The 24626-nt window shown below is 39.7% G+C and overlaps 1 protein-coding gene across 1 annotated transcript in view; it reads right to left on the reverse strand.

Moving 5' to 3' along the window:
- Positions 1-3756: 3756 nt before the first annotated feature.
- LOC126293535 (neuropeptide F-like) overlaps positions 3757-24626 on the reverse strand; it is a 579895-nt gene continuing 559025 nt past the window's right edge. The window contains exons 4-5 of the mRNA XM_049986803.1: positions 6893-6944; positions 3757-5045 (exon numbers count right to left, since the gene is read on the reverse strand). Coding sequence (XP_049842760.1) covers positions 4995-5045; positions 6893-6944 — 103 coding nt within the window. The 3' untranslated portion in view covers positions 3757-4994. The remainder of the gene's footprint in view (positions 5046-6892; positions 6945-24626) is intronic.

A 24626-nucleotide genomic window follows, 5' to 3' on the forward strand; every position in this document is an offset into this window, starting at 1 on the left:
ATTTGGCTGTTGATTGTGCTGCTGCGTGCGTAAACAAACTCTGAGTCTGCGATATTATTATCGCGCTTGGTAGCGAGCGAACATTTGTTGAGAGTTGTCAGACGCATCCTGGCGTGGGGAGAAGCTGAGCGACGTTAGAAGACGCAGCCTGCCCTGCCCGTGCTAATGGCGCCGGAGGAGATTTTTGGCAATTTGTCTTTACGGTATCTGAAGTTGTAGTTGCTAGCTTGCGTTCCGAAGGGATTTTGTCATATTTGCGTATGCATACATTGAAAGTAATATTCGTATCTTTGTTGTGTTATACGTGATTAATGATTAAAGGCGTTGTGGAATAATTAAAATTTCTGCTAATGAAACTGTCCAAGGAAAAGAAAGGTCTGAGAAACGTTTGTCACTTTTTGAACCGTCAGTTTTCAGAATATAGTAAATTAAAAGATTTTATTGATTCCTTTCATCTTTTTCACCGCTTAAGGCTTGTTGAATAATACACTCCTGATCATTTAATTTCAATTAGAAAGAAACAATGGAAAACTGAGTCAGTGGTTGTGACTATGCATTTCAATCTGCATGGATCACAGTATATCTTTTGAATTACTTTAGCATGTTGCTGGATGCAGGGTATTCATGCAGTTGCAGCGGCAAGACGAGGTAAGTTACCTGTTGAAAAAAAAAATGGCTCAAATGGCTCTGAGCACTATGGGACTTACCATCTGAGGTCATCAGTCCCCTAGAACTTAGAACTACTTATACCTAACTAACCTAAGGATATCACACACATTCATGCCCGAGGCAGAATTCGAATCTGCGACCGTAGCGGTCGCGCCGTTCCAGACTGAAGCGCCTAGAACCGCTCGGCTACACTGGTCGGCTTCCCTGTTGAATGCAGGAGCATTACTGTGTAATTGTTAGGAGATGTTAGAAAATATTTCAGAAATCGCAGTCAGATACAAGAGAATTATCTTTCACGATTTATAGCAAAAGTAATTAATTTCTGTTTTCTTGTTCTTTAGCAGATAACTGAATTCACCGGTAGTAGGAAGTTTCAGAAAATTTTTGAGTATTGACATGTCGGAATAAGGGTTTTTATAATAACGATAATCACGTTTCACTAGGCAGCCTAGCAATTTACAGAGAAGAGTATAGCTAATGATAATATTGTCAGAGATAGAGCTTTACACATTTCTGTTTATCTGTTACCATAGTAAGAATTGATAATAATGAAACTTTCAGTCAGCTCACTCTGCGTCCGCCATTTGCACTGCCAAGGGCGCAACAAGTATTAGGTTGTCTCTCATTGACAGGTGTGAATGCATTGCTAGAAACTTGGATCTGCAGGTTGCCAGAATAGGACGTGAATTTTCTGTGACAACTTACCACCTCTCAGTGGGTCAAGGTGATTGAGTTCGCAGAATTTTTCCATTTTCTCAGTGATAGTTTGGATTAGTTTGTGTGTGAGTGCAGTAAACAGATTTCTAACATATTAAATATCTTTTCAAGCATTTACATATTTTCATCAAATTATCTTGAAAGTGAGGAGATATTCTGATGACAGCCATAGTCATGTGTCAGGGTTTTCCATTTCAATAACGATTGTCTTAAACTGGAATTTGAAATCACGTGTTTATAAAACACACTTATGGAAAGAGCTAAGTTAAATTACAACACTGAATGAAAGCTTCAAGAGTATGTACCAGTGTGTTAGTTTTATTTAAATTTATTTAATCGTATGGCAGTATGTTCACCAGGTGCCCGTCTTTCAATTTGACGCCACTTCGGCGACCTGCAATCTATGAGGGTGATAGGATGATGATGATAATGATGATGATAGCACAACCCCAATCGCTGGGATGAGAAAATTCCTCGACCCAGCCGGGAATCGAACCCGGGCCCAGAGGATTGACAATCCGTCACGCTGACCATTCAGCTACCGGAGGCGGACAAATGTGCAAGTTAATGTCAGTTTATATTGCTCCATTTTGCTGGATTAGGTGCTGTGTCATTCAGAAAAGTACTTAATTGCTCTTTGGATTTTGGAATGCAGGAAATTCTTACCTGTATTTGGAGCTGCATTCGAACAACGTACGCTGCTCTCCCCCTTCCACTGTGTGCAGCTCACATGCGTGTGTTCTGCGTGTTTTTAGTATTATTTGAGTTGTTAATTACCCATTTTCAAACTATAAAAAATTACATTGGAATAACGACTAAAAACAGAAGTTAGCCTGAATGTAGCAATCTGTGACTACACTGTCGGAGTGAATCTTCTATTTTAGTCAATTACGCACACTGAGAATAAATTTGAGTAATTATTACACTTACCGATATCGTTGACTGTCGAGCAAGAGCCTGCCTAACTTAATTTAGAAACAGAAAGGTGTATGGAAGTTCAAAACACCGACAAGAAAACGAACTGCACAATAAACTGACCAAGGAGATTAAATAGGTAACTACAATCAATACGTAAAAAGCATTTACATCATAGTTCTTTAATAATACATATTTTATAATGGTTTATCTAGATGATATGAAGTAGGTGGTTGGTAAGTATGTAATATAAATGAATAATAAAACACCTTTGTCAAGCAACAGTATACTTTCTGAGAACAGCATGTCTTACTGTGAAATCACTTGCCTAAAGTCTGGATGATATGAAACTCCTTTCATATTTTTGAGCTAAGACCCTCATTATGAAATTCAATTTTGGCATACAGAGCCCAGGTGAATTAATTTCCTATTTATTTGGTTTTCTTTCCAGATTTTCTGTTGTTCCAGTTTTCAGCGTGTAAGTAACTGTATTATTGTGTGCAGTTATAAATATTTTCCTACTTAGGACATCAAAATTTTCTGTAGGTAAAAAGCAGATAAACAGACAAAGACTCTGTGTGAGTGTAGTTGTTTGTTTGTAATGGATCATTGTGAGATGCATCCGTTTTTTAATTCTTTGGCGCATCGGTCTTTTTAATTCTTCTCTGTGTTGATTGCTTTACTGGTGTTCTCCATATCTCTGAGCCTTATGATAATCTTTCGGCATTTATATACCTACCACATTCAACAACTTCCACAGTCTCTTATTCCTACTCTCTTTCGTATATATGCACAGTTTTCGCGTAGACTTTCTTGTCATTGGTTTCAGAGTGGAGTTCTGTGTTCTCGCGCTAAAATCTTCAACTAACTTCTGGCAGATGTGAACCACAAGATTGAGAATATCTGCAGATTCAAATCGTAAGTGAAACTAACGAGGTGTTGGCAGAACTAGTACAAGAAATATGGGGTATCTGCAGATTCAAAATGTAACTGAAACTGTCTTATTTGTGACTTTTTCTAAAAATTGTCTATTTAAAGTGAAAAACGACAAATTCACATTAACGTAAGGACATGTAACAATGTTCGTTTTCAGCTGACCTCCATTCTCCCAGCATGACTATTTTTATTATATATATATATTACATAATTATATATATTTGTGCCGTCATTAAGCAAAATCTAAACTGAAGAGCCGCAAGCTTTTGTAAAATTAAACTCTTTTCTATTACCTTTGCTGTGTTCATTCTGATCTGTGTATGGAAACATTTAGTACAGCTGTGTAGTGATAATTGTTAGTGAAGCCTGCAGAAATAGTTTCTCATGTCTACCTCTTTTAGTTGACAGGCAAAAGGACTCAGTCCAGAAAACAAAATAAAAAGAAATAACTGAGTGCAAACTTCTGTCAGGGAGTGTTGAAGGGCCAATGGAAAAAAACAAAGCACAGCTGATGCCGAGTTACCAATAAATACTGTTTTATTTTCTTAAATACACATGTCAATACACATGCTGCTGATGAAAGTAACACAGTTCTATAATTTCAGAATAACATATAACCACCACAAACAGGGTAAAATTTACGTATAGGCGACTTCGTGCATCGCTGATCAACAGGTTAGGTTGGCTACATTATTTCATTTTTATTTTTATTGTTATTATTATTAGTTTTTTGACACAGTTACATTGGGTATAAACAATAACAGCCACTAGTGGTGGTTTATTAAGTATTCTAATACAGGTAATTAATACTTTTGTCTTATCTAATAGGGAACATAGTATACAGATATTTCATCTAAGGGAATTCTCCTGGACATTAATAACTAAAAACACTGTTCTCGAAAAGTTTTCAGTGGTTCACAATCTTCTTAAGCAAGGGGAAATACATTTTTATTATGACTCTGAAATATTTCATTTGCGACGCCATTCTATGAAATGGTGAACACAAGTAGAAGATATTTTAATTGACTGATTCCTTCCAATCTTTTTCTATTGTACAAGACTGAATGTGTCGTAGCTAATGTGTATGCGTGTTCAATGAAAGTAGGAAATGTAACGAATTTGATCAACTCGTATCTTAGCTCCACATAAAATCACCAGATACAAACAAATTTATAAATAAGTATAGTGACCATAATGTAATGGACATAAACCTTAGGAATCAAAGAGTTTTTTTCGTATTAATTTCTCGCTGGGTAAAAAATTATTGTGTGGATTCTTGCTCTGCCAAATGTGTAACTATTGAGAAAGGTATTTGCATTCTGCAATTGATTAATCGTTTAATGTGACAAAAACGCTTTGCAGAATAAATTACTGTTGTCTTCATGAGGTAGCGTAATACATAGCAAGCATCAGATATACCTGATGGTGAGTCTTTGAGGAAATGTGCACAGAGCATTTTGCATTTCGAAGTGATTTACATAATGGTAAACGAAAACATGATGTTCCGATTTAACAAAATTTGGTAGATAATATTATATTCCATACAATTCAATAATTACAATAGGTCATGAAAGACGCTAAAGACAAAACAGTTTACTGAGACAATGAAACAATGGAATACTGAACATTCGTTGTTAGGAATGTTGATTGCAGACGGTAGTCCAGGAGAAAACCTTATGGGTCTGCAGGGTTTCCAGGGTGTTAGAGGGTGGGAGTACTGGAACCAGCGACGCAGTCGTCTCTGTCCTGAAGATGGTTCACCTCCTGCGGGCGAAACGCCGCCAGAACTTGTCGGCACTCGTTTCCTCCTGCAACACAAAAAGTGTTAGATGTGTGCTAATGTACTCGTCGTTAATCGTGTTGATTGAGCTGTAGAAGAAGATAATTAGTCAATCATGACACGGATTTAAGGGGGGATGTACCTGAGAGAGATCAAAATTTTGAAAATTTTGTTATTGGATCTTCATTTAATACATGGTATTAAAATTTCAGTTCCTGAATATTACGTTCCAATTCCACTCGTAAGTGAGATAAAAACAATAAATAAGAAAAGCTTGCACGGAGCAACGCCCCTTTTTTGTTCTGTATTTCCTCACATCATTCATTGTCGCGGTGTTTTTTCCACTTTTATGCAGACACAAGGTGGGGAATATTTCGGTGTTCAGCAGATCCAGAACTTCTGGAGAAGTGTGTGCATGGAACGTCTAAAAATTGTAATGAAAGTCTCTCTGATAGGAAAACCACGCCACAAGGCAACATTTATTTCCACAAGTGCTCATGAAGTTGCAGCGTATAATGCTGGTTTAGTTTTTAACTGTGTAATTTTGGCAGACTACGGACTCTGCAGAGGGTGGGATTTGATCCAGGTGTTTTCACACTGTCTATATTAAAGGGAATCAATAACAATAAAACTGATGCAGCTAACATTACTGTTAGCTCAGTTTGAAAATAAGTTTAACCTAAGAGGAGAACAAAAAACAAAACACAAAAAAGACTGCTTGAGAGTGAAGAGAATACATATGGTTTTCACTAGTTCATCCAGATATGGTAAACACTAATACAGATACGGTCAGATCTGTGACTCAGGTCTCCCGTAGCTTACAAATCGTGCAATGAACTTCAAAATCGATTTTCTCAAAAACGACGGCGCGTCGCTAAAAACACTGGTTAGCTGGGTACTCAGGGTAAGTACCTCTACAACATATTTGAAGCGCCTCAAAATCCGTGATTTACAGTATGGAGGGTCCCCTTTTAAGATATTTCTTCAACTTAATGTATAGTATTCGGTAAAGTTTGACTAAGCTAATAAGAAGCGTTGAAGTAATTATTATATTAACATTTTTCTTAAAACCAGCAGTACATTTATGTTTGAAATTGCGAATAATGTTAGTTTTTATGTAAAAGATACAGAACGTCAACGCAGCAGCTGGGAGAGGCTGGCTACAAGTATTAACAGCATGTCTACCTCTATGCCATCGAGAGAAATACGGGGTGGTTACAAACAAAGTGCATCTACTCATACAGCCCCGGTGTGGGTTGTAATTATCATATGCCAGCGAAACTTGGTAGATATGCTAATACGTTAACGTGGAACCGATCTACGCTGGAAAGAAAAATTAGTTTTAATTTTGGCCACGAGGTGCGTATCTGGCGCTGTGAATGCAAGAAAGGCGTATAGAAACGTTTCCATACGTAACGGATTATGAACAGCGCGCGGTCAGGGTGGGATAACCAAGTGAGAAACGCATAATGTTGATTTTATGAGAACGGTGGAGATGTCGACGAGATGCTGTGCAGCACCAGATTTGCACCTGGTGGCCAAAATTGGAACTAATATTTTATCCCCCAGCGATGAAGCTAATTATTAATGAGATGTATAATTTCTCCTGAATATTTATTGGCCTCTCGATATTCAATTTCATCAGTCACAAAAAAGTCTCATGTAGTGGCTAGGAACGGAAATGGAGATCCATCTGTGACCATAAAACATGCTCCTTCAAATTCACCGTGCACTGCTCTAGTTATCCATAACGTACCACACAAATCCGGAACCTCTCTTGATTTCTAACACTATAGCGACAACTCTCTGAGCGTGTACGCTAAGTACACTCAAGTCAACATGGTTCCTTTCGGACACTTCTTATCTGAAACTTACCGGGATGACATCATCGACGACATCCGGTCGGAGTTCGGAGCGCTTTCCGAATCTGTAACAGAGAAACAAAAGAACACATGTGTGGTTACATGTCACGAGATGTGCGTTTTTCAAGCTGCACTCGGTAAAGAACAGCGAGGAAAAAATCCAGCCCAGCAAACTCTTAAGAAAAGTGACATATTTTAGAGTGACCTGGAACTGCTCATTAAGTAAATTTTTATTAACTACCGATCAATTTTTCATTCAATCGAACTTTAGCTGTCGTAAAAATTTTTATAAGTCCCTGTTTGAGATCGTTCTTACTGTGGTATCAAATTAAATTAGAGCTATCATACGTCAAGAGTAAAGTACATTGTACAGCCATTAGTAAAACGTACTGTTCCTCTTCTTTTCCGAGTCGTAGATCCCAAATTTTCGCAGGGCGGCTTGTTAATTATAGGATTTAGCAATGTTAGTGGTAGTGCCCCCTCCCACCCACCCTCTGGGAAGGAATTTGTGAACCCCATCTGCCTGCATCTAGTGTTGTTCCATGTCAATGTATGCGAGTGCTTTTTAAGAGTCTGCAATCGTGTAGCTGATGCAGTGCGTGACACCCAGCCCAGCATTCACCTTGTGGGATGTGGAAAACCGCCTAAAAACCATATCCAGGCTGCCCAGCACACTGAGCGTCGTCGTTAATCGACTGGGAAAATTGGAGAGCCACCGTGTCTCCCCAAACCACTGTAGCATTGTGCTAGCATATAGGTGGATCAGTAGAGCGCAAATATATTGATACAGGTAATCAATCTCTGTATAGTGCCATCATCTGTACACCTGAATAATAAACTCAGAGATTAGTACATACTGGTGCACAGGTTAATGCTGTGTTACTTGACTACCAGCAGACGTTTGATACCATTCCACACCACCACATAATGGACGGAACATGAGCGTATGGAGTATCAGACTAGATGTGTGATTTGACTCAAGAGTTCGTACAATAAAGGAGACAGCCTGTCACTCTCAGGAGAGAGAAATCTTCAGATATAAAAGTAACTTCAGCTGTACTGCAATAGAGTGGTACAGAAACAATACCCTTCACAGTATACAGGCTGTGATGGACATACGAACAGATATTTTTATATGTGGTACTTTGACATGTACACATATCAGTATGCTGTTTTTTTTCGTCTGTGCTAGTTTTGCCACAGACACATCACAATTTACTACCTGATATTCCATGCAAAGTTTTAACTGTACCACTAAGTGGGCTACGCTTGTCAGTGTAGGTTAAACATTTTGCATCCACGTGTCAACACCTCAACACGTGACCAGCTGCCCAGGGGGGAAAATAAGAATTAATGGCTTGTTCTTGCCACATGTACTAGGAACTACTAACCAACCTAAAAACATACTACTCCTATTGAGTATTAGATTGCAAATGTGGTAAATACTACTGTAATGTTTAGAATACCTTCCTCTGAAAGGAACAGAAATATCTGTTCTCAAACATTATATACAGAAGGTAGAGGGGCAATCCCAGAAGCTCTGTGAGGCTTTCCAAGGATGACGATGTTTTATAGAGAGAAGTCACAACACTAGGAAATTGTTGAAATTCGCAGGAAGGCCTGCAGAGGATTGACACTTGGTGTACTTGCTGCAGGAAGTGGCAACTGACCCTCCGCATATATATGTTTTTTAAGTAAGTATCGTTTTGAAATTAAAAAAAAGACGTGCTAAGATATTTCAATAATTTTATTTTTACATGAAAGCCTGTACCTTAATATACGCACTGACGCCATTGCAGCCTGATTCTTCCTTGTTTACGTTGTGTACTGAGTGTTTAAGATGCCTCCTATAATCGTGAGTCCCGCCGACTGTGAAGTACGGGCTGTTATAAGATTTCTTAGTGCTAAAGGCCTAAAAGCGATCGATTTTCATCGTGAGATCTGTGCAGTTTACGGAGAAAACATTATTAGTGATGGAATGGTAAGAAAGTCGGTGAGAACATTTAAAGATGGCCGCACAAATGTGCGTGATGAACAACGGAGTGGGCGTCCTTCGGTCGTTAATGAAAGTCTGGTGCAGGAAGTGGGCAATAGGGTGAGAGAAAACAGACGTTTTACGATTTCCTCCTTGCGGGATGACTTTCCTAATGTTTCATGTAGTGTTCTCTATGACATTATGACCAAGCACTTGAATTACCGAAAATTGTGCGCACGTTCGGTATCGAAAATGTTGACGGATGTGCACAAAACCAAACGTTTAGACAGTGCATTGACTTCCCTTGAGGTGTACCGCAACGACGGTGATGGTTTCTCAAGCCAAATTGTTACGGGCGATGAAACATGGGTGGCCTACGTCACATCAGAATCAACGCAACAGTCCATGGAAGTTGAGCAAGGGCATCGTTTTGCTACAAGACAATGCCCGTCCGCATGTGGCGAATGAGACCAAAGATCTCATTACATCTTTTCGATGGGAAACTCTAGATCATCCTCCGTACAGCCCCGATATTGCGCCCAGTGGCTACCATCTGTTCCTGCACTTGAAGAAACACCTGGGCGGTCAGCGTCTTCAAGATGATGACGAAGTCAAAACAGTGGTGGTGCAGTGGTTAACAAGTCAGGCGGCAGACTTCTATGAGGAGAGTGTTAAAAAAACTGGTACAACGTTACGACAAGTGTCTCAATACTGAAGGAAATTATGTAGAACAGTAGATAAGGTACAGGCTGTAAGGTGTCAGGCAAATCCAACACCTTCCATGAAAACCCTGACATGATAAGCAAATCCAGTAGTATGTCACATAGCTCCGAATAAATCGTGACATTAAATTAACCAAAGTAATACGAGTAACGAGTGAGCAAATGGAATACCACAGACTAACACAAGAATGCCTAAATGCATGTCATACCCTCCCACTGTGAGGCAGACGCAGTTCCGAGGGGAGAGACGAGAACAGAAGCCGAGAGCAGAACCGTGTTAAGCTGAAGGCCCTACGATAAGGGACGGACACTCACGTCGCCAGCTAACCGTTAGGTCCATCCCCAGCCCATGTTAAAAGCTAGAGCCCTCCAGAAGAACAGTAGAGATCTTACGATAACACAAAAAGGGCCACGCAACCCCCACGTTTTAGCGTGAGACTTTTTCGCGTCTCTGTTACGTTGCAAACTTTAAAAACATTGCCCCACCACGAAAAGTATAACGTTTCTCATTGGATAGACAGAATTGTTGTAGGCGGAGCTTAAGGTTAACATTGAGACCCTGATTGGTCAGATGAAAACACAGCCAGATAGTTTTTTTTTAAATCAACTTCGGTAAATTGTAGTAAGGAGCAGTTAGGAGAGACTTGCTTGCGAGACGATGAGGTGAGCGGAGCTGTGCTGCCCGCCGCCCCCTGACGAACACCGACAAGGTAATTAACGCACGCGATGCCACATAACAGCGCATAAAGCTTCACTCAGAACTGCAGAAATCTCATCTGTTACACCCCCTTTTGCGTAATACTAGTTTCGATCGTCAATTAAAGCTCATGGTGCTCATATTTGCCACTTGAAGTAAAAATCTGAAACGCGAAGATTTTTCTGTTATATAGTTATTGAGAAGCCACATCAGCCACTGTAATTTCCGACAAGTTAGATAAGTAATTAAAGATAATTGAGGGTCACTGTAGACCATTTTGATAGTTTTCTCTTTTGTGAGACTTAATTTAAACCTAGATTATAGATGTGATATGGCATAGGTCATCCTTCGACCCATTGTAGAACTTGGAAACCCATTCAGGGAATATTCGTTCACATTTTTGTTGAACGCAGTTGGTTTTTACCAACCTGTATTAAAACATCTCCTTTTATCAATAGTGCAATTTATAAACAATGTTTTGTGAGTAGAATAAAATTTCCAATGGTAAACTTAACTGCTTTTTCGACGTTGTTTTACCAGCTAACTAAAAATAGGAAAGCCTTGAACCCCTTCCACTAAATTTAGTTAGTATTAAGATTCTTTTACAGGGAGTGCAGTGGAGCTGACGCTGAAATCATTAAGTATTTGGTTATATCATCGCTAGTCTCACTGAACTCTTCTGAATTCTACATGTCATGTGTGGTCTGGCGTCTCCTTACCAGCAACAGGTCCCAGATTCAAACTAGTCAAGTTCCTAAAAAACACGCTCAGAGCGTCGTTGAGCGAAAGTGGTAGGGAGACACGATATAGAACAAACAGACACCATGCAGAATGTTAGAAGGCTTTCATGTAAAAATAAAATTGAGATATCTTAGCACGCCTTTTTTAATTTCATAATGGCACTTACTTAAAAAACACGCCTCATATATATATATATAATACTACATGTAAATAGCTGTTGTTGTTTTATACATAATTCAAAAACAATGATTGGAAGTAGACAAATCCACAAAATATCTAGGAGCATGCATACAGAGCAATTTGAATCATTACGACCACCTAAAATCAACTGAAGGTAGAGTATATACCAGACTGATATTCATTAGGAGAACCTCCACAAGTGGAGTCTACCCACAAAGGCGATAGAAAAACCCTCGTTCAACCAATACTTGAATAATGCTCTTCAGTATGGAATCCGTACCATATAGTACTGATCGAGGACAAAGAGAAGGTCCAAAGAAGAGCAGTGCATTTTGCTACAGGTTCACTTAGCAAGCCCGAAAGTGTCACGGAGATGCTCAGCCTTCTTCATTGGCAGACCCTGCAAGAGAGACGTTTTTCACCACATTATGATCTACTGTTTATGTTCCCAGAGTGTACTTTCCTAGAAGAGTCAGCAGATATATTGCTTCTTACTACATATATCTCATGGAAAGACCATGAAGGTAGGGTTATATAGATACCAGTTCACACAGATGCTTTCCATCAGTCGTTCAACCCACGAAACATTCGCGACTGGAACGGCAATAGGGGAGGGGTGGGGGTGGGGGGGGGGGGGGAGGTGGAGAACGACGGTGATAAACAAACCATCGTCAATCACATACCATAAGGTCGCTTCCGGAGTAAAGATGAATTTCATGTTATCACCAGTTCTACAGCTACATTTATACTCCGCGAACCATCCAACGGTGTGTGGCGGGGGGCACTTTACGTGCCACTGTCATTACCCCCCCCCCTTTCCTGTTCCAGTCGCGTATGGTTCGCGGGAAGAACGACTGCCGGAAAGCCTCCGTGCGCGCTCGATTCTCTCTAATTTTACATTCGTGAGCTCCTCTGGAGGTACAAGTAGGGAGAAGCAATATATTCGTCACCTCATCCAGAAACGCACCCTATCGAAAGCTGGCGAGCAAGCTAAACCGCGATGCAGAGCGCCTCTCTTGCAAAGCCTGTCACTTGAGTTTGCTAAACACCTCCGTAACGCTATCACGCTTACCACATAACCCTGTGACGAAACGTGCAGCTATTCTTTGGATCTTCTCTATCTCCTCCGTCAACCCGATCTGGTACGGATCCCGCACTGATGAGCAATACTCTAGTATAGGTCGAACGAGTGTTTTGTAAGCCACCTCCTTTGTTGATGGACTACATTTTCTAAGGACTCTTCCAATGAATCTCAACCTGGTACCCGCCTTACCAACAATTAATTTTATGTGATCATTCCACTTCAAATCGTTCCGCACGCATACTCCCAGATATTTTGCAGAAGTACCTGCTACCAGTGTTTGTTCCGCTATCATATAATTATACAATAAAGGATCCTTCTTTCTATATATTCACAATACATTACATTTGTCTACGTTAAGGGTCAGTTGCCACTCCCTGCACCAAGTGCCATTCCGCTGCAGAAGATCTTCCTGCATTTCGCTGCAATTTTCTAATACTGCAACTTCTCTGTATACTGCAGCATCATCCGCGAAAAGCCGCATGGAACTTCCTACACTATCTACTAGGTCATTTATATATATATTGTGAAAAGCAATGGTCCCATAACACTTCCCTGTAGCACGCTAGAGGTTACTTTAACGTCTGTACACGTCTCTCCATTGAGAACAACAAGCTTTGTACTGTTTGCTAAAAACTCTTCAATCCAGCCACACAGCTGGTCTGATATTCCCTAGGCTCTTACTTTGTTTATGAGGCGACAGTGCGGAACTGGGTTTCTTGAACAAATAAAGCGAGTTAGGTCTCACACGATCGCTGTTTCCGGAATCCATGTTGATTCCTTCAGAGTAGATTCTGGGTTTCCAGAAATGACATGATACGATTATTGGTGGCTCTGAAATGTGAAAGAGAAAAAGGACCCACCTGTGGGGTTGGTTGTGGCAAAGATCAGCTCTTTTCTTAAGCAGCAGATGCGTAAAATGCGCTCGGTAGTAAACACGGTGGAAACGCTAACGCTTTGTGTATACTGTGGAGCTCTGCATGTACATATAAGAAAAATTTCGTATCTTATGTGATCAAAAGTACGCGAAATAGACCACTAGATTTCGCCATAAAAGGAGACGGAGAGTATTGAGTTTTCAGTAGAGAAGACTGAAACCCAGAAGAAGCTTCCTACCTACAACTGTACTAATTCCAAGTTCAACAGAAGCCCGCCGAACCGAGTTGTGGTGATCGAAGTCTACTGGAGGTTTGTGGACAGCAGAAGATCCTCAACAGGTTAAGAACAGGGTTGAAAAGGCGCAAAACTTATTTGAAGACGTGAGTGATGATGAATATTGTGAATGTGGGGTAAGGCAAGACTCTTTAACGCTTGTGGTCTGCAGTAACCTGAGCGACCCTGAGACATGGGAGCGTTGCTTGCAGGAAATAACCGTGCCATTCTGATTGCTGAACACGGGACTCATAAAGTGTAAATTTCCCTGGTAATCAACGTTAGATTTTAGTTTTTCTCACATCTACATTGATACTCTGCAAATCACACTTAAGTGCCTGGCAGAGGGTTCCTCAAATTTCGAACAGCGCTTCGATAAAACGGACGCCTATATCTTTCCGAGCGAGCTCTTATTTTATTATGACGATCGTTTGTCCCTGTATAGGTCGGCGTCGACAAAATACTTTCGCATTGGTGGGGGGGGGGGGGGGGGGGGAGATGGTGACTGAAATTTCGTGTGAAGATTTCGCCGCAACGAAAAACGTCTTTGTTCTAATAATGTCCACCCCAAATTCTGTATCATGTCAGTGGCGCTCTCTCCCCTATTTCGGGATAATACAAAACGTGCTGCTCTTCTTTGAACTTTTTCGATGTACTCCGTTAATCCTATCTGGTAAGGATCCCAGTCCGTTCTATGGTAAACTCTGTGTATGTCCATAATATAATAAATATGCACTCCTGAACGTTTGTTCGCTATCTCGTTATAATCGGTTGTGGGCCCACTACCACCTATTTCAATGTAACACAAAAGGTTTCGGAACAATGTAGCTCATAGTAATTGCTCAAACTGCCTGTCTCAATGCATGCATGGCAACAGCGCACGAAGTTCTGCCCGCACTCCCTCAAAGTTCTCTGGTAACTGTTGTACCAGGACGCAGGCAAGTTAGACCGCAGCAAGCAGGCCTTCATCCATTTCTAAAGGGGGTTTCATACATCGAGAGGTGACACACGACATTAAAAGTGAATCTACATGGAACCTAGAATCCGTAAATATACAATGCAGTTCCACAATTGCAGAAAAACAGCACAACGAAAGATAAGTACAAACATGTCGTTTGGGCCCCATTCAGCTAACCTTGCGGCAACGGATATTTGTTGTGTATACCTTACGACCTAGGAGAGCACTTACAAATTCCAGACAAGAAAGTGGAGTGCCAGTTACAACCTACACAGCCTGAGACTCTCAAGGAAGCGATTACATGAAAGGTCCTCAGTAACAGAGGGAAATTTTCACTCTGCAGCGGAGTGTGCGCAGAGATGAAACTGTCTGACAGATTAAAACTGTGTGGCGGACTGAGACTCGAACTCGGGACCTTTGCCTTTCGTGGAGCAGTTGCCTGCGAAAGTAAAGGCCCCGAGTTCGAACCTCGGCCCGGCACACACTTTTAATCGCCCAGGAAGTTTCAGGTCCCCATTAAGTTTGTATAGTCTATATTAGACCCATTACACGTGAGTTTTGTTGTTTTCTCCTCTACCGTTTTCGGACATGTCGTATCTCAATGTTTCACTGTTACCTATTCCAATTAACAGGATGAAGTCCAAAGTTCATTGACCAGCCCGCTTCAGATTCAAGTGCTTGGAACATGACAAGGGACGCACTTCATAGCTTCATTTGCGAGTTTCGAGTGCTGGCTTTGTGCGAAGTGTGTAGCAGAATGCGTGGGAAGCCACAGGTGCAACTGGTCCTTCACAGAACAGAAGTTGTTTTCGTACTGTTTGGCGTGCACAATTAAGGCTGTCCAACATTCATGCCATCTGAAGAATTTTAACAACGTCCGTGTCTTCAGCGATCTATTGTTGCACACTTCCGCTCCCCTCCCTGCCCCCCAACCGCCATCAAACGCACCCTCCTAGTAGGTACGCACTATATACCTTCTCATACAACACTAGTTGCACAAAAGGAAATCGCAAAATTGTTCACAGAATTAAACATATCCGTTACGGGTATTGTAAAACAATGTGTGTGTAATACGAAATGTTTTATTAATAATATTTGTCAGCACTATCAATAAAAATAAAACATTAGGTAGTATCTACACAAGCAGGTAACAAAAAATTAAAATGTTTAAAATTGAAAATTTTTAAAATTACTTTTCATTAATGAAAAGTGATGAAAAGCCATTTTTTGTGAAAATTGGTCCTCATAAGTTGTAAAATAATGGCTCTGTTGCAAACTCGTGACAACATTCAGTTGTACCCACCACGTCATTACACTGCTACATTATGCTCGATGTCGTACAGATGCACTTGTCATCAGTTTTAAATGAATTTTGGTAGATGTTTTAGACAAAATTTTCGTTATAATATTCCACATTTATTTGCTATTAGTAAAAAAAAAATAAGGGAGTAAGACAAGATTGCTTCCTCTCCTTATCACTGTTAATATCTTCGTGGACGAGGGCATGGTAAGATAGAATCAGATTTTCAAAGGTCGTATAATGCTCTCTCTCCTTAGTGCAGAGCAAGTAGTGTTTTGTGTGCAGAGGATGTTGCAACTGTGCAATAGACAGAAGTTACATTACAGACGAGGCTATACAGCTTAAGAAATATAACAGAGAATATGAACTGATATCATCTCCACGCAGAATAAAAGTGATTGCATTTCTGGCAAAAAAGCACGATAAGGTTCTAAATTTGGACTAATGGAAATATATTGGATCAGGTGCCCACCTTTACGTATCTTGGATGTGAAATGTTCCCAACAAGAGATCACGACATAGAAACAAAACATTGCAAATTTAAAGGTACTTGTCAGACAGTTCGTAATTCTCTGGAAGACAAAACTAAAAACGAAACTGAACTGAAACTTTAATACAACAACTAAACCACTCGGCAATGCCTCATTATTGTTAAATAAGTGTGGAAATTGGGTATATGTTCTAATCTGGCGTGTCACTGACAATTGCGTCAAGATGGAAGTTTCGGCTCCTCGCTGCTATTTTGGTCCACTTCGAAAGTATTCGTATGTAGATTATGACTGAAAAAATACTCCTTTGTTTCCTTATTGCTTTTTACTGTTTTCAAGGTCTCATTTTTTGTACACAACACCATTACAGAACTTAAGAATATACACCACTTTTCGTTTTTTGGGTGCTCTGTGGCAAGAGCATGGGGTGCTCTACTGAATTATCAGTTCGTGATAAGCAACATGCGGTAATGAGAAGTGAAAAAATTTGTCTAATTGTTTAAATACCCTGCGCGCGCGCACACACACACACACATCATCCCTATAGTGTACAATATAGTTTTAATTATTGGAATACTATACAGTAGTAGTCGTGAATGTACGCATGTAACTGAACATGGCAGATACCATCTGAACCTAAATTAGTTCCAAGGACCTTAAGCCTTCTTTATTGTCACTCGAAACGAAATCATGATTTGCTTAAAATGAATGCGTAAATCAGTTGGCGTCACTGGCATGAGTTATGAGAGACACCTCTAAAGCTGCTGGGGCTGAAAGGACTGATATCATATGAACCTCAGTATATCGCTTAGTTTCGTTCCCTAAATAGGTAGCTTTACAAAGTTTCGTACCATTCATACAGCGAAGTAGTATTCTAATCATTAGCCGATAAACCACAAATATAACTTATCTAATATAGGTCTTCTGTTTAATCGGCTCCGAGGAAGAAATCAAAACAGCACATTGTTGTGTATACAATTTTTGTCTAAAATTATATTCGTGGAGGAACAATTATAAAATGATTTAAATGCGCCTCCTATCGTGATTATATCGGACGTCGAGAAATAAAAAGGAACTGCATACTTTTACAGCGCAACAAACACAGCATTGTCTTCGTCTCAGACAGTTTTAGAAGTGTGGTAATTCTCTTCCTTAACTTGTGCAACGAAGGAATCACCATCACACTGTACGTTGAAGAACACTTTCATTAAATAAGCGTAGCATATAAACACACAGTGCGAACATTCGAGAGAAGAACCGTGCAACGACAAACATATCGAAGATCTTCTATCCAAGAGTCGGGAAGTCCAAGTCACAAATGATGTTTTTTGTGGTCGATACTCGCCAACAGCAGAAAATGTATACATTGTTTAAAACGATATAGATGCTCTACCCGTCCAATATTTATGAAAGTATTATGTAAAACTTTGGAGTAAATAGTTAAAGAACTTTTCAAAATTTTTTCTAACAACGTTTCTTATTTATATGTTAGTATAGAAACAGATGGTCACGGTGGTAATATTATCGAAATGAGACATGGGTACTCTCAAAGCAAAGACAGAAGGAAAATTACGACAGATGAGATGACATTTCTCAGATAAGTCAAAGGCTGCACACCAACACACAAATGACGAATCACAGAAATACAAGAGGTACAAATTTTCGATCTAGAAAACAAAACTAAAAAACATATAGTCAACCAGAGGAACCATTTTAAAAGATTGTAGCAAAAAGAGTCTGCCTAGAATCGTCATGAAGTACAAGAACTACTCAACAGGGAAATGTCGGTCTCTTGAGGACTAGAAGGCTGTCGGAACAGGCTACTGCACAAAGTGAAGAAGAAGAAGAAGATGGTGATGATTAGCTGTTTAGCCACTAACCCGCCCCCCTCTCCCCCCAACTTCCCCCACCATCCTATCCAGCGTCCACGAGACATGAATCTGTACTGTCCAGACTGAGATCTAGTCGTAGCCATCCCCGATGTTATTCCATCTGTGCATTGAGCAAGCAGTGAAAAAAAAGAAAAATCACGACTAGGAATTATAGTTCAGGGAGAAGAGATACAAACTTTGAGGTTTGCCAATGACATTGTAATTCTGTCAGAGACAGCAAAGGACTTGGAAGAGCAATTAAACGGAGTGGACAGTGTCTTGAAAGGAGGATAGAAGATGAACATCAACAAAAAAACCAAAGGTAATGGATTGTAGTCAAATGAAATCAGGTGGTGCTGAGGAACTTGGTTTAGGAAACGAGACACTTAAAGTAGTAGATGAGTTTTGGTATTTGGACAGCAAAATAACTCATGATGGCCGAAGTAGAGAGGGTATCAAATACAGACTGGCAATGGCAAGAAAAGCATTTCTGAAGAAGAGAAATTTGTTAACATCGAACACAGATTTAGCTGTTAGGAAGTCTTCTTTGAAAGTATTTGTATGGAGTGTAGCTATCTATCGAAGTGAAACATGGACGATAAATAGTTGAGACAAGAAGAGATTAGAAGCTTTTGAACTGTGGTGATATAGCAGAATGCTGAAGATTAGATTGCTAGATCACATAACTAATAAGGTGGTGCGGAATACAACTGGGGAGAAAAGAAATTTGTGGCACAACCTGACTAGAAGAAGGAATCGGTTTATACAACACATTATGAGACGTCAAGGGATCAGCAGTTTATTATTGGAGTGAAGTGTGTGTGGGAGGGAGGGGGGGGGGGGGGAGTGAAGGTAAACATTGAAGAGTTTGACCAAGAGATGAATACAGTAAGCGGATTCCATAGGATGTCAGTTGCAGTAATTATTTCGACATGAAGAGCCTTACGCGGGATAGAATCGCATCAAACCAGGCTTTAGGCTGAAGACAACAACAACGGCCATAACAAACTTTCGAGCAGTCACAGGCTGCATCATTTTTAAACAATAACGTGTAGATTTTCCGTTAAAACCGACTGCGTGGATGAAAATACTGTGCTGTGAAGATATATGGTTTCATTTTCTTTCTCGAAGTTAGTTTCAACTACGATTACAGGGAATTTAAATCCAAGGCAGATAGTGTCTCCCATATATTTTGTATACATAATTTTACACGAAAGTTGCATAGGCAACAATATAGTGTTTTCTTTTATTCCTCGCAGCCGGTTTTACAGAAAATCTGTATACTAGGGAAGTGTACTTATGGGTTTTATCGGCTTATGATTAGATTATTATTACACACTCTGAATTGTCCGATACTTTGTAATGGTACGCCGTCGCAGATTAAAAATATGCAAAAAATGTCATTGCAGTCACTATACTCGCAGATTCAGCACCTGCAGAGGTCTCACACCTCCCACTGATTTACCCATTCAATTTAAGCAAATCTAGTTACTACTTGTTTCCTAAATGTCACCCTGTATCAACAGTTACAAAAACACTGACTGTTATTATTTAAATCTGTGAGAAAAATATTCGAAATGCGTCCTCATTATTTAAACTCTGTAATTCACTACTGACAAATATATTTTAATACATATTTCCGGGCGGTTCTTCCACAGAAGCTTTGACTGGGAGCTGTGCTTGATCATGACGAGTAAACGCTCCTCCTCGCATACACTTGTTTAGCTATCGGTGCAGTATCATTGGAAATCACCGCTACACTTCTATCGTATGGTAGAACTGCTCGTTACACTTTGAAATTAGCCTTAAATGTATCCTGTGCCCAAGAATCATTGCGTTTCATAGGGGAAAACAGCCCTCTTCCTGAACTTTTCAAGAAATCAAAGAAATTATTAGGGGTGAATGCACAGTGGTATATCGAGCTCATGTTGAAGTTATCGATCTTAGATCAGGCAATGAATTGATGGATGGCTCAGTTTTTATATTTGCTAGTGATCTTTGGGAAACTTCCCCAATTACATCTAAACGGATAAGGGCTGATCTTATTAAAGCCTTCTTAAATAATGCTCTGTATGGACATTTATTATTAATTTGAATTTAAGAACTAGCACGATAGTACACTTTGAATCTGGTCATATTAAATTCCCATTACACTTACTCAGTGTTGGAAATGGAACAATATCACATGAGCACTGCTATATACGTGTGAGAAACTTGGTAATACTATACCAACAACTGATTCTTCAGTTTCTGAAGTATATCCCAATGTAAAGGATCTTTGACAGAATCCATACCGTTGGTTTTGCGAGAGAGCAGTCACACCCCAAAACATTCCTGCATAAGAAATAAACAAGATAATTTTGAAAATAAGTAATAGGAGAACACAATGAATACTAGACAATTGATACTGTAGTGACAACTGAAGATGTAGTTCAATATCCACAACAATTCTTAACTTCACTTAACCAAAGTGCTTTTCCACCACACAGTTTGAGGCTTGAAGTCAGCATTCTGGTAACACCACTACACTATCTCGGACATCTGAAACTTTGTAAAGATACCCGTTTTCAGATTAAAACCATAAGAAGAAATGTCACTGAAGCGACTAGCTCACAAGTTGAGCAGCTGGAGCGACCACTTAACAATGAACTCGTCCGATTTATCCGTTCATTTTAAGTGACTTCAGTTCCCAATCAATGCTCTGTGTGCGATAACTGTGAAAAAGGCTGATGGTCTCATATCCAGTTATGGTATATTTGATTTAGATCAGAGTGTCTTTATGTTTTTTGTTGTGGTCAATTTTATGGTGCAGTTTCATGAACTGGTGGTTTTGAGAACCTATTTATTTGCTTACCACACAGCTCTCAAAAATTTTTGATTGTATTATGTACAAAACATTAAAAATGATAAAATCAATTAAAAACAAAAGCGAAAAGAAATGAGTCTCTTTCATTCATATTGCACATGATTTATTATAATTTCGAGTTCCATACATTCAAAGTGTGCAAAGTCTCAATGAGGAGCCCAAATCTGCATCCTAAGACAGTTCCCAGAAACACCCTAGAGTGGTATGTGTGTCCAGTTCTCATACATGTTTAGCAATTTCAAAACATTGCCAGGTTCGTTAGTCAGGTATAATTTTAAGAATTTACTAGTTTAATTGTTTTCAATCCATGTTATGTACTAAATTAGATAATTATTGATGATTTATAATTGTTACAGTGTTATGGTGACTGACTGAATATTTAAGGTAATCATAGGCAATACCAGTAGTGACCAGAAGACCCTTGACAATGGACTACCTGAAGGGTCTTTTTTAGCTCCAACACTATAATTATTGTAGAATTGACATCCACTCAGTCCAGGAAGCTTGGTTGTGCTGATGGCTGGGTGATAGCAACAAAGTACAAACAAATTGCGGTCACTGAGGATATATTAATAAAGGACATAAGTGTAATGTTTCATTAGTTTCATAAACAGGTATTTCAAATGAACTCGAACAAAACTGAATTCACTTGATTTCATCTGAGTAATATCCTAACAAACTACGAACTGGACATATTTTTCTAGGATGATTGTCTGGCCCATAACAAATATCTAGGGTATCTTGGAGTTACACTTGACACATTATTTGAACACCATCTAATATGGACTGTAACCAAACTAAGGTCAAGAATCAGCCTTGTCTACTGTGCAGTAAAATTTTGCAGTCATTCTCTATGACAGCAGCCAAACGAAGCTGCAAGATACATAACTAAATCAAACAAAGCTGATTGTTATTGCCACAGATGATTCCACTTAATCTGGATACCTGCTCTGAAATGCATTCCGCCACCTAACCCGAGAAGAAAGAATAATATTCTCAAGGTATATACGAAAATCTTCAATGATCTGCAGCTGCCAAGCCATGACGACATATCTGCTGTCCAAATTAACAGACTTTGCGCGAGACATCTTCCACACAGAACATCTACCAACCTGGTGGGTCACGGCTTCAGTCTTAACTAAGTTTGGATGCAAGAATGGTATAACAACACTCCACACCAGCTCCACAGCTTTCTCCAAACCAACAACAAACCATTTTAGCATTATGTGCCCTAGAGGACATTGTGTATGCTCAACATGATCTGGACTAACCAAAGGAGATGTGGTGACCTAATACACAAATCTCCAGAGACTACCACTGCTGAGTGCAGCTGTGGATTCCCAAGACACACTGTCAGATATATTTTTGAAGAGTACCCTCAAATTCGTACCCTGAAACACCTCACTAACATTTGTAATGAACTATGTAAATACGAATATAAATTTGTAAATAATGTACCTGTTTTATTTGTGTTTCCAAAGTGATGTGTAATTGAGACACAAAGAAATTAATGACATTAGCTGCTGGTTGGCATTGATTTAAATCGGCTGGTAAAGTTTGAGCTGGATTTGGATTCAAACCCAGGTCTCCTGCTTTCCAGCTATCTGTACACAATGGTCATCGTAGCTGATCGGACTACTCTAGCACACCTCCCAATAGATGCAAATTCTCAACTTATCCACACACTACTGATGTAGTGCCCCTACGCATGCTAGGGTAGTCAGTGTAGCCGTGATAATCACAGTGTCCAGATGGCGTAGTGGTCAGTGCATCTCCAGTATGTTGGAGAACCGAGTTCGAATCCCAGTCTGGCACTAATTTTTAAATTTTTCCGTTAATTTAAATCAATACTCACTAGGAGCAAATGTTATTAATTCCTTTGTGTATTGATTCATAACGGCAGTGGGATCCAAATATGTCTGTTCTTATGGACACGTCTGTAGAACAGACATCGCATATATGATGTGTAATTGCCATACAATTAATAATGATAATTTATTTATACATTTTACCAAAGTGCCATGGATGTTAAAGCACCGCTCCTGGGATAGGGAAGTAAGCTGGCCCCAGATCGAGTCCGCCTGAGGATCTACGTGTTTTTAGGTGTTTTCTCACATCCCACTAGGTGAATACTGGGCTGGCACCCAATTTCTATCCCATTTATACGATTCACAAACATTTAGAAGAAACTTTCGCTCACTTAGACTTGAACAAGACTACACACAGGCAGTTGGGGTATACATTTTGTGGATCCCGGGGAGGGTGGGGGGGGGGGGAGGTGGAGCGGGGGGTGTTAATGTGGTAGCGTCAGGAAGAGCATTGGTTCATTCCTGAAACTGACCATGGCAAATTCGTTTATTATCATTCCGACTCTGCACAGATTCGAGATAAAGACACAAGAAAGTAATTGTGAAAGCAATGTGTAATTGCCACACACTTAATAATAATAATAATTTACTAACTGAGAGACCTAGTGTTCCCCAGGTTAGAATATGTGGCATGAGAGAAGGCATGAGTACTATTCTAGATACAAAATGCATACATATGTATGTCTCATTAAGAATATTATGAATGTGGTTATCCTGTTAGTGACCCAATTTGGACGTGGTGGATGGCAGGGGGTGAGTGTCGTGGGCAAAAGTACACGAGCAATAAATACTCCTAGGTAAAGCTAAAATATATATCACCTACGAACTTTACCGTGTGTGTGAAAGTGTGTTTATTGTTTCATTCACGACGCAATGTAATGGTGGTAAGAGTCTTCAACGCATTTCATCCTCACTGAGGATGTTGGAAGAGGGTAACTGTGGTTGGCATATATCTCAGAATAATGCGTGATGTGGAAGACTTGGTTCTTTCAGAAAAAGCTATATTCTCTACGACTCTTGAGCTTTACTGTACTAGTGAATAAATTTGCTTATACAGTCATCGCCGTGTTTCATCTATACTAGCATTAACATTGCGTTATGCAGCCTCATTTAACCGCAGGTAGCACAATGGGGGCCAATGCTAGTTTCGTAATATTGCCTTAAAATAACAGTACTCAAATGAATGTGGAAAGAAATGGAACTAACTTTATCTCATGAGGCATTTACTTTTAATTGCATATAAGCATGGGGGGGGGGGGGGGGGTTGGCGAAAATGGGCTGAGAGATTAAAAACTGATCTAGTTGGTGTTACAAGTTGTTGTTATAGTCTGAATGACGTAACTGCACAAGCATCGAAGTATGTCGGACGAATGAATCGAATGAATAAAAAAAAAAAAAAAAAAAAAGGTTTTTTCACATGTACGAGTATAGCAAAGTACATAAGTAACATAGCGTATACCTTTTCCTAAGAGTATTTATTGCTACATACGTTGCTGGTTTTTGCTCGCCACGCGCACTCACTGCCACACACCGCGACCAAACTCGGTTATTAAGAACATGAAACCAAGGGCTACGTACCACAAAAACCACAAGTGAGTGTCAGTGGATGATCATGGAGAAAAGTTTGTCAGTACATACACATACAAGCCTTCTGTGTATAGATAGAGATGTATAGGTCTTAAGATCATCATTAAGTGAACAGAACTATTTATAATTTGTGAAAATACGGAACTGATACTGTGACAGTAAATATTTTTAAGGATACACACCTGTGGCACCTCTCATGACAATATGTCATACATTATGAAACTCCTCTCTACTGTATTTAACTATCTTTCGAGCATTTTC

Source organism: Schistocerca gregaria, chromosome 10, assembly GCF_023897955.1.
Source record: "Schistocerca gregaria isolate iqSchGreg1 chromosome 10, iqSchGreg1.2, whole genome shotgun sequence".
In the NCBI taxonomy this organism is placed as follows: Eukaryota; Metazoa; Arthropoda; class Insecta; order Orthoptera; family Acrididae; genus Schistocerca; species Schistocerca gregaria.